The sequence below is a fragment of the Rhinopithecus roxellana genome, chromosome 10 (assembly GCF_007565055.1).
Source record: "Rhinopithecus roxellana isolate Shanxi Qingling chromosome 10, ASM756505v1, whole genome shotgun sequence".
NCBI classification, from domain to species: Eukaryota; Metazoa; Chordata; class Mammalia; order Primates; family Cercopithecidae; genus Rhinopithecus; species Rhinopithecus roxellana.
The window spans coordinates 82268883-82280677 of record NC_044558.1 but is presented as its reverse complement, the minus strand read 5'-3'; the positions used below and the strand labels follow the sequence as shown (position 1 = coordinate 82280677).

The window sequence follows — 11795 nt, the reverse complement described above, 5'->3', positions numbered from 1 at the left end:
CTTGAACTTGGGAAACAGAGGTTGCAGTGAGCCGAGATCACACCATAGCACTCCAGCCTGGGCAACAAGAGTGAGACTCTTGTCTCAAAAACAAAAACAAAAAACAGCCAAGCGCGGTGGCTCACGCCTGTAATCCCAGCACTTTGGGAGGCCGAGGCAGGCGGATCACCTGAGGTCAGGAGTTTGAGACCAGCCTGGCCAACATGGTGAAACCCCATTTCTACTAAAAATACAAAAATTAGCCAGGCACGGTGGCATGTGCCTGTAATCCCAGCTACTCGGGAGGCTGAGGCAGGAGAATCGCTTGAACTCTCTCAAAACAAAACACAAACAAAAACAAAACAAAAAAAACCCTCCCCCCAAAACAAATTCAATACCCAATTTATTTTTTATTTTTTGAGATGGAGTTTTGCTATCGTTGCCCAGGCTGGAATGCAATGGCGCAATCTCGGCTCACTGCCACCTCTGCCTCCCAGGTTCAAGTTTCTCCTGCCTCAGCCTCCCAAGTAAGCTGGGATTACAGGCGTCTGCCACCTCGCCAGCTAACTTTCAGAAGAGATGAGGTTTCACCATGTTGGCCAGGCTGGTCTCGAACTCCTGACCTCAGGTGATCCGCTCGCCTCGGCCTCCCAAAGTGCTGGGATTACACGTGTGAGTCACTGTGCCTGGCCAATACCCAATCTATTAAGGTTATACATTTAAAAGCCTGTTTCAGTTTTCAAACTCAAAAATACTGAGTCAAATTTTAGTTAAAACACTCCCTCCTTTTGACTTGTTCCTCAAGTAATGTTCAATTACCTCATATATTCGGGAGGTTAAATCCCCCCTAACTATTAACGTTATTTACAAATTTGATTGAATACCCTTATGCATTTCAAGCTAAAAACTGAATATCCTTCTCCCAATTATTTCAAACATCACAGAAAAACTCCCAGACAAGCCATGCACTAAACGCTGCTCAGATTCCCACTGGCATCCCAGCCCTTTCTCCCTCCCACCACTTTCCGCAGCAGTCCGAGACAGCAGCCCACTCTTGAGACAGCAGCCCACTCCGGGCCCACACACTGCACCTGGGCTGGGCACCGCCCCACCCTGGTTGGCTCCCTGACTCAGTGCCTGTGCCGTCTGCAAAGGCACGGTCACAGCACTTACACTTTATAAAGACACTATGAAGATGTTCATGAGATCTGTGAAGACAGCGCCCAAAGGAAGCACAACCAGTGACTCGTATTTAATTTATTGAGAATCTTACAAAAACAAAAAACAAAACAAAAACCACAACAACAAAAGAAACTAAATACAGAATTTGTTACGCTTCACGGTTGATCGTTTTTACTTGCAAGAGTAAACCTTGCTAAAATGCAGCCAGTACATTTTTATTGCATGAGACCAAATTTTTCAGTTACATATCAAAAGTGGTCAGGATAATCAATTCCGGACACTTGGTACTGCGCTCCCACGAAAGGCTGGATGCAGCAATGCAGTATCGTTAGAACAGGGCGTACCCTTCACACACTGATGGACACGCTACAACAGAAGCGATAACAAAAGGGAGATTTAAAAAAGAGAACGAAATGAAAACAAACCAAGAGCTGACAACCGCCTTTGTTTCAAGTTGTCTTTGGATTCCACCAGACGTTGTCTCCAGATGCACCATGTCAGATTAGTAAAGGAGAACGATCTATGCCTACATAGAAAAGTATCCTTTGCTCAGAGGAGGTAGAACCTGGCAAAAGTTTTATTGCAGAGATACAGTGTACCTCTTCCCACCTCTCATGGATGATGGAAGATACAAGTGGTTATTGAAAACTCCTATCAGTAGTTTGCAAATTCAGTATAAACCATGAACAGGATATTTTTCCGATAGCGGTGAGACTGCGATGTGCTATGGAGAAAAAAAGCTCTCTCTGTCCCATAAAGTAGGAGTCAGAAAGAGGGCTCAAGCTTCTTTATCCTCTTCAGTGCCATAAATACTGTCAGAGCAAAAAGGCCTTCAGTGTCTGCTGGCCAGAAACATCTGCCCAGGCACAAATGGGCCGCAAGGGCAGGGTACTGGTTAGGGGCCCACAGTGGAAAAGCCAGGCAGGTTCTCACCAGGGGCCTGCAGAGTGGCCTTCACTCTGGAGGACGCCTGAATTACAAGTACCAAAAAGAACCTGCTTTTTTGGGCTTCTTCTTTTCCTAGCTTAGCCCTGCACTGAAGGGCAGTCTTGCTGGACTGCCACGTTGCTGCAGCCCAGATGGCCACACTGCCAACCACAGCACAGCTTCTCCATGGGCTCCAGAGAATGAGCAAGGAGGGTCTGAGTGGTGGATGCACACTGGAGGCAATCTGTGACAGGCCCCAATTCACGACAAATTTAGTTCCCAAGACTGATCCAAATACGGAATGCTTTTACATTTTCACCAAGTCTACCAAGTTGAATAGTAATGAATGAAACTTGTACATGAATGAAAGGCGCCGAAGACGCTCACGGCAATCCCTCCTGAAAGCTATAAAGGAACATGCTCTTACAGGTGCAAAATTGTGAACAAATACCCAATGTCTGCCTCCCGGGTGCCAAACACCACCATTTTCATGAGCCATCCGGGTCTTCCCAACTCCAATTATTAAAAACACCTTGATCCAGCTCTGCTTCTAGGCTTGTGGCTGATGCAGTCAAGATCCACTCACCGATACAAGGGTGGAGAGCACAACCGCTCAGGGGACCCTAGGGGCCAGTGCTGCAATGGGCACCTGCCTCTCTCACCCTCCAGCAGAGTCAGCCTAGGAGGCTCCACAGCAGTTGCTTGGCTCTCTTTTGGAGGACAATTGTTCCTTAATGTACATTCTTTTTTTTTTTTTTTTTGAGACAGAGTCTAGCTCTGTTGCCCAGGCTAGAGTGCAGTGGTGCCATCTCGGCTTACTGCAAACTCTGACTCCTGGGTTCACGCCATTCTCCTGCCTCAGCCTCCCGAGTAGCTGGGACTACAGGCGCCCGCCACCACGCCCGGCTAATTTTTTTTTGTATTTTTAGTAGAGACGGTGTTTCACCATGTTAGCCAGGATGGTCTTGATCTCCTGACCTCGTGCTTCGCCCTCGTCAGCCTCCCAAAGTGCTGGGATTACAGGCGTGAGCCACCACGCCCCGCCGATGTACATTCTCTAAAGTCACCTGTCAATAACACACTAGGTCTGCCTCCTGCCTGCTATAAATATCCTCAACCGGTTATAAACAGCAGCAGGCTACCTGTGTTCACTGCAAGTATCACTCATTATTTGTAGGCTAAAAGTATAGGCCCAACTTCTTAAATAAACATAGGGAATTTGCTGCAGCAGCAGGCCAGAAACCACTGTTTCAAATCTGCTAGATTTTCCTATCAGGTGGGAAGCCAGAGATAAGAAATATGGTAAGGCCTGAAAAACTGCAAAAGTAGGAGCAAGTCAGGTTTGCTGATCTAAGAGCTAAGTTTGATCCCAAATGCACTGAAGAAGTTAGAGGAGCTTAAAGAAGTCTCAGGAAGCATTTTTTAAAATGTGAAAACATCAGGCTCACTATAGCTTCCAAAGAACAACATAAATGAGCATGAGCAGTCATACAATGTATCAGAAATGGCACTCAAGTACATCCCCCCAGTACAATGCATTGCACACAATCAAAATGCAGAACACAGTAAGACATAGTAAAAAACATTAACACAAAACAGGAATTCTACAGCAAAGATGCAAAACTGAATTCTAAAATACAGGAACAAATACTTTTCTAAATGAAAAGTTTTCCATACTTTTCTAAATGAAAAACAAAAAACAAAAAAAATCGTAAGATGCCCCATATGGGAAAGTCAAGAAAAGAATAAATAGAGCTGAAGGGAAGAGGGAAAAGGGAGAAACAGGTGGGCGGAGTCCCAATTTACAAGAATTATTTACATTCAGAATCCAGAAGAACTCGACATTTCTATATATATACATTTATGTACATATATATAAATACAGCATAAAATTAGAGGGTGGGTTTTGGATTTTATCTCAAGTACTCAAAAAAAAAAAAATGCTAGCGAGCTTGAGTTGCAGGTATTTAGGTGTGTTTCTGTCACTTAAAAGACACTGCATTGGTATCAGACAACTGGCATCCAATGAGACTTTTTTTCTACAGTTTTTGCTCTCAGCTGTAGCTGACATGAAACACTCGTTATGTTTCTGCAGCAAAGTGGGCCAAGCGCAGTACGCACAGGTGTGGTGTTAGCCAGGGAGACCGAAGCCACAAAGGAGGGAGTCAGTAAATGTCCATCTCCACGGTGTCTGCCTTTGCCACTGGGAAGCCTGAACTAACCAAACGTTCATTAATAGGATCCCAGCCTAATAGCAACGCTTATGTAGCACCATTCTCAGAAACTACCAAGTATCACACAGGGACATGTGTATGGGGACCTTCCTCTTGACTGCTTGTCAAGAAAAGGATCCAGAGGGAACTTATGCCCCTACTTTCATGAAGTGAGATGCAACAATCATTTCCAATCTTTTTTTTCTCTCATGCTAAAATGAAAGCGGAGGGGAGAGGGAAGAAGGCTCTCATTCAGCAACGGTAAATGCTGTCCTGGTACCCCTTTCTTCTCTTGCTGGCTAACAGTTGTTCTAACAGCATCCCATGGAGGCCAGCAAATGAATGCCGCAGGGGCTACAGCCAGAAAATTGTGCCTGTAAAATATCATATTCCTCTGGAGCTTGGTAATACAGAACTTTTACCTCTATAGATGAAGCAAACTAAAATATTGGTGTAACTCAAAAAGGCTTCTGAAGTGCTGAGTTAGAATAAATATGTATAGATACACACACACACTACTACATTGCTTTGAATGCAGGTTCTTACTAATTTATATACACATGTAAAGAGAAGATACTGAAGTGTCTAACTGCAATTTAGCAGCAGGAAAAGAAAACTGCTTAACATATCTGCTTCTTAATCAAGTCATGTTTAAAGAAATGCATTAATACATCTATGAATTTGTATCACTGATAGTGTCTCTGGATAATCCCAGTAACTACAGATAGGACCTTGTGGTACGGAGGTTGCTAAATTAGGGGAACACTAATTCCCCCGAGATAACATCTGAGCTGCTTTAGACTCTGGAAGGGGTTTTCAGTACAACCGACACTGTAAACTCTGAAAACCCGAACATGATTTCCAATCAAATCTTTGTGCTCAGAGCCATATTGCTAAAAAGAAGAAAAAGGCATTGCAGAGGCAAAGAGGACATGGGGTTAATTAAACAAGGCCTCTGAAGTCAGGTGTGACACTTAGATCCTGCAATGAATGGACCTATTTTACAGAAGTTAGCGGCTAATTTTTTGTATTTATTGACAGAGATGGGGTTTCGCCATGTTGGCCAGGCTGGTCTCGAACTCCTAGCCTCAAGTGATCCGCCAGTCTCAGCCTCCCCAAGTGCTGGGATTACAGGCGTGAGCCACCGCGGCCAGCCAAGAGTTGGGTTTTAACAGAAGAGGACCTTGAATGCTCAAGTTTCACAGGGCAGCCAAACTGAACTTGCTGAGTTTTGTAAGACCACAGTGTAAAGGTCGGATATCCACCTGAAGAAGGGGTGGGTGCAACTCTCTGGGTGCTGCACACACCATGGCCAGCCTGGGCATGCATCGCCGCAGCTCCCATCCATTCAACACTGGTTGCCTTTTTGAGGTCCGTTCTGAGAGGGCTTTCAGAGGCCTTTTAAATGAAAAAAACAACAAAAAAAAGCTGTTCTACAAAGAACCTAATATACATACACTCCTATGTATCAAGATGGCTAGTCCAGAGCAAACATTACATCATGGGCCATGGGGGTTGTCAATTATTAGCTGCATGCTAAGAACCCTCATATGCTGCTTTGAAAATGCCGTAAAAAACTAAGATGTCCTCACACACAGAAAGAGGAGTTGGGTCAACAGCCTGTGAGAGAAGATCCTTCCCAACTCTGCCACTCTGTCTCACTGCAGGGTTTGTAATGCTTCCCTTCCTCAGGTCCAGCGACTGTACCTCTGCTGGAGTGGGGGACACTTCCATTGCTGATGGAAGCTGACTACTGCTTTAAAAACACACACATGAGCTGAGAAGTTCTGCTGAAGGTGGGGACAGTGCTGCTCTTGGCTGCCAGCCGGGTCTAGTGGCCCTAACAAGGAAAACTGGCTGATATAAAATGGATCACTGCCTGAGATATATGAACTGGACTGAGGATAGAAGTTGCATCCACTGGGCAAAATGTGCCAAAGAACAGAAAGTACTTTCAATTTATTCTTTTAGGCACCAAGAATAAATAAATCCTAAGAAAACTTACGGTAAGCTTGACATAACCAAACTCAGGCTAAAGGAGACACAAGAGGATGAATGCCCTCAGCTTTCAGCCAGGTTTGTCAGTTTTAACACACATCTCACCCAATTCTGCAAGAAGTTTAAAAAGTTAACACAGCAAATAATTCAACTTAAAAAACACTCGGAAGTACTATCATTATACCCCTTCCCTCAACGCCATCTCAAATTTTAGGGATAAGTTTTAAGCCAAACTATAAGGCTACCTGGAATGCTGAGGCAACACACAAGTTCTGCTGAGTCCCCGTCACAGACTACTTCTGAAGGTCACCAGTGAGGGCCTAAACAAGAGTCCACTTCTTGTTAGTATAATAACTTTTTATTTGACATCTACAAGATTTTGGCATCTTGCAGCTTTTTACCAGGTTTATACAATCTCGATTTTTCAATAGTGCAACCTGTGTAAGCAAAATAAAAAAAATAAAAAAAAAAAAAAAAAAAAAAAAAAACAAAAACAAAAACAAAAAAAAACAGAAAAAAGAAAAAAAAAAAGAAAAAGAAAGAAAAAGAAATAAAAAGACCAACTGTCCCCTCACTTGTTTTTATAAACATCTATTATAGGCGAAACAAAACTTACCCATATTATATAGATAAGTGTCTATTCACATTTGTACATTACCATTTTTAACAGCTTGAGATAAACTCTACAATGTCTTACAACACATTAAACAATATTCAAGTTACTGAGTAACAACAATAACAGTAATAAAAAAACATACAGCAGAAGCCTCAAGTGTTTCCTCATTGTCTACAACTCAAGTATGGTTTCCTTTTCATGAGTGATAAAGCAAATTAAGCTAATTAAGTAAAAAACGATTGTTTGCAAGATGAAAGCCAATTTGTACTTCTTTCTAAAACTACCTTTAAGTTGAAAATGTAAATTTAAGAGGCTTATAGCCATTTCTGCAGCACACATTAGGAATACTATTAATACATTAAAATTAACTTTTAAGAGTTTTATCACAGAAAAATGTATGTACTCATTACCTTGACCAGAAACCTAGGGCAGGGAGAAGGGGCAGGAGGGGTCTGCAGGATTTGAAGCAATACCCAGGTATAAACACTATAAAAATGCAATAACCAATGCTGTACATCTAACAAATGTTTCTCTCTGTTACTCGACTTCTGTGTTAATCTTGTTTACGCATGCTTTCAAAGACATGCACTGTCAGAACAAAAATTAGAAAATAACCTGAATGCATGATATGCAACCTTTCATTTCATGCTTTAATAAACCTATTAAGCTGGAAAAAGAAACCAATATATATTTTCTATATTTATAGACTCAAAACACATGCATCCGGGGATACCTCCCACAGCAATGGCATGGATGTACTGCGTTAACCCTGAGCACTGTATAAACATAAAGTAAAGCCAGTTTGGGAAGTTCCAAGCATTTTAAACCAACTGTGGTCTGTAGCCTTTAACACACTCACAAACAGACTGACACACACGCACACACACATCCCGCTCTGCTCACCCAAAGTAAAAGCAGATGGGAAGTACCGGGGAGAAGCAAAAGGAAAGACATATGTACCACCATCAGCACTGCTGATTTTCAGTTTTGCTATCTATTCCAGGTTTGTCCTTACTTCCAAAAAAACTAACTAGAGAGAGCACAACTGAAAAAAATATATAATTCTTTGGAAACTGTCCCTGATTTTTATGCAAATGATATGCTTCAACAGCATTTCAGATCCATCCATGTTGAAACCTGTCTGTTCTTTATGCGTTGCTCAAGTTGGTGATGCTCTGAGGGTGATGCTGTTGCCATAGCTGTTTCTGTTGGACCGCAAGCTGTTGAGACTGGTCTGAAGTTGATAGGAGATTTACAAGAGGAGACACACAATTTGCCGGAATGATCAAACCTGTAATTCGTAACAAGAATTTATAAAGTTGTGTCCAGAAGAAACCACGCTGTATAGCTTCACAGCAGATTCCAAATGAGGCATAATATTAAGCGTAATGAACAAGAAGTTCACACAAAAATTAAACAACTACCTAATAAATGAAATGGCCATTGAGATGTAGTCTGATTCTTCAAATGCATTTCCCACAAATACCCAAGCATATGCATGTGTTTAGTGTAATGCCATCTTGTTAGAGGAATAGGAGGTCAAGAATATCTATTATTCTCAGGAGGCTGAGGCAGGAGAATGGCGTGAACCCGGGAGGCGGAGGTTGCAGTGAGCCGAGATCGTGCCACTGCACTCCAGCCTGGGCAACACAGCGAGACTCCGCCTCAAAAAAAAAAAAAAACAAAAAAACAAAAAACCCACAAAATCTATTATTCTCTTTTTTTTTTTTTTTGAGACAGAGTCTTGCTCTGTCGCCCAGGCTGGAGTGCAGTGGCCGGATCTCAGCTCACTGCAAGCTCCGCCTCCCAGGTTTACGCCATTCTCCTGCCTCAGCCTCCCAAGTAGCTGGGACTACAGGCGCCCGCCAACTCACCCGGCTAGTTTTTTGTATTTTTTAGTAGAGACGGGGTTTCGCCGTGTTAGCTAGGTTGGTCTCGATCTCCTGACCTCGCGATCCACCCATCTCGGCCTCCCAAAGTGCTGGGATTACAGGCTTGAGCCACCGCACCCGGCTATTATTCTCTTTTTAATAGGAGGTCAAGAATATCTATTATTCTATGTATTATCTGTTTAAGCTCCACAAACATGCAAATATCACTTCTGTCATGTACTAATGCACCAAAAAGACTACAGAAAAAAAGTTGTAAATTCAAATGCTAACTGAAATAGGTAAATTTTGAAGAGTAGATACTAGCAAACTGGAAAGGATACTCTCTGGGTGCTGGTTAAGGGAACTTAAAAGTACTGCATGTGGGATTGAAGGCTCAATGTTCCAGATAAAATTGCATGCATATATATATTTTTTTGAGACACAGTCTCGCTCTGTCTCCAGGCTGGAGTGCTGTGGCACAATCTTGGCTCATTGCAACCTCCACCTTCCCAATTCAAGTGATTCTCCTGCCTCAGTCTCCCAAGTAGCTGGGACTACAGGTGCGTGCCACCATGCCTGGCTAATTTTTGTATTTTTAGTAGAGATAGGGTTTCAACATGCTGGCCAGGCTGGTCTTGATCTCTTTGACTTCGTGATCCACCCGCCTTGGCCTCCTGAAGTGCTGGGATTATCGGCATAAACCACCTTGCCCAGTCCTAATTTTTTTTTAATAGAGACAAGGTCTCACTGTGTTGCCTAGGCTGGTCTCAAACTCCTGGGCTAAAGCAATCCTCCTGCCTCAGGCTCCCAAAGTGCTGGGATTACAAGTATGAACCACCATGTCCAGCTGATGGGCTGCTTTTGGAACTGGAAATCTAGACTTTAAAATCAAACCTCTTTTTTAAACGTTGGCAATTAATTCAAATGAGGCCAGGCGCAGTGGCTCACACCTGTAATCCCAGCACTTTGGGAAGCCAAGGTGGGCAGATCACTTGAGGTCAGGAGTTCGAGACTAGCTTGGCCAACATGGTGAAAACCCATCTCTACTAAAAAAAATACAAAAGGGCGTGGTGGTGCATGCCTGTAATCCCAGCTACTAAGGAGGTGGAGGATACAGTGAGCCAGGAGCACGCCACTGCACTCCAGCCTGGGCAACACAGACTCAGTCTCAAAAAAAAAAAAAAAATTAATTCAAATGAAAACCTACAACATCCCAAAACACTCAAGTGTCCAAAAAAAAAAAATCCATGGACTGATTTTGGCCCATGAACTGCCGATATGCAACTCGTGGTAGAGGAAGGCTGCTGTAAGTGAAACCAAGATAAACAAACAGAGTTCAATTGCTGGCCTGCTTCCTGGATACCTGTAGTTGAGCACACAGTGGGAACAGCTGGCCTAGTCTGCCCTTGCTCCCTGCAGGACACCAAGCCATCCTCTGTGCACAGTGGCTTTTGAGTTCCAGAGTCTTAAGCTAGCTCAATGGAGAACTCCTGGGCAAGAGACTGAACTGTCTTCACACCAGGGAGCCTGCACAGCCACCAAGAGTAGAGAAGGAGAGCAAGAGCAGCTGAGAGCAGCATCAAAGAGATGACCATATCATAACTTCAACCAGAACCAACAATGTTTGAAGGCTTAACTTCTGTTCAACCTTGTAAGAAATATAAAACGGGTCCCATACCCACTACTGGAGGAGATGTTAGATGCATGTAGAACAGAGCTAAGATATTAGCAATGAGAAAAAAGTCAGATCTGATTTTTTCCTGCAACTCAAACCAAAACAAAAATTAGACTCACCTACAATCCGTTGCCCATCTTCCGTTCTTAGCCGCACAATCTGCATCTTCACGTTTGTGCCACTGACAGATGCTAGAACACCCTCAACTTTTGTCCAGACACTCAGCACTGAACCACATAATACATAATATGTACGGCAACGAAGACCTATTTCACAAACTAACCCCAAGCTTGCTTTTTTGCAATTGCCGCGCCTAAGAGAAATGGGAAAGAAATACATATATGTGAGTGTCTATATATGCACACAGACACATGTTTCTGAAAGGTTTACAAGGTCAACTCAAATTTCTTTTCTTTTTTTTTTTTGAGATGGAGTTTCACTCTTGTTGCCTACACTGGAGTGCAGTGGCACGATCTTGGTTCATTGCAACCTCCGCCTCCCAGGTTCAAGTGATTCTCCTGCCTCAGCCTCCTGAGTAGTTGGGAATTTCTTTTTTTCTTGTATTTTTAGTAGAGACGGGGTTTTGCCATGTTAGGCAGGCTGATCTCAAACTCCTGACCTCTGGTGATCCGCCCTTGGCTTCCCAAAGGGTTGGGATTACAGGCGTGAGCCACCGCTCCTGGCCGCAAGTTTCAAATAAACAATGTTTTAGCAGTATTTGCCTTTATTATTATAAGTCTGTTGGCCTACTGGGTTACCATTTCCAATTTAAGGTATCAGTGCTGATTGTTAAAACCACAATTTTTTCAGGGGCCTGCCTCCCTATAAAAAGGGTTGAATTTATTGTGTTTGCTATCTGTTGAAGCATTTTAGTTATTTTAACATCCATTATTTTACTGTAGTATTGACAGTTTATAAAATGATCTTGCTAGCCTAGCCGGGCATGGTGGCTCATGCCTGTAGTCACAGCTCTTTGGGAGGTTGAGGGGGGAGTATTCTTTGACTTCAGGAGTTTGAGACCAGCCTGTGCAACATGGCCAGGCTCTATCTCTACAAAAAGTTTAAAATAATGAGGCATGGTGGCTCATGCCAGTAACCCTAGCACTTGGGGAAGCTGAGGCCTGCGGACAGCTTGAGGCCAGGAGTTTGAGAATAGCCTGGCCAACATGGAGAAACCACATTTCTACTGAAAATACAAAAACTAGCCAGGTGTGGGCTGGGCACGGTGGCTCATGCCTATAATCCCAGCACTTTGGGAGGACAAGGTGGGCAGATCACGAGGTCAGGAGATCAAAACCATCCTGGCTAACATGGTGAAACCTGGTCTCTACTAA

At 43.3% G+C, this 11795-nt stretch overlaps 1 protein-coding gene across 6 annotated transcripts in view; it reads right to left on the bottom strand.

Annotated features, from left to right (window-relative positions):
• Window positions 1-1221: 1221 nt before the first annotated feature.
• SBNO1 (strawberry notch homolog 1) overlaps window positions 1222-11795 on the bottom strand; it is an 83039-nt gene continuing 72465 nt past the window's right edge. For 5 of the 6 annotated variants that reach the window (XM_010368385.2, XM_010368386.2, XM_030938961.1 and 2 more), the window contains 2 exons: window positions 10581-10774; window positions 1222-8206 (listed from right to left, as the gene is read on the bottom strand). In XM_010368385.2, the coding sequence (XP_010366687.1) occupies window positions 8064-8206; window positions 10581-10774 (337 nt within the window). In that variant the 3' untranslated portion in view covers window positions 1222-8063. Of the gene's footprint in view, window positions 8207-10580; window positions 10775-11795 lie in introns of those variants that run through there. The other variant, XM_030938964.1, reaches the window with a different exon arrangement.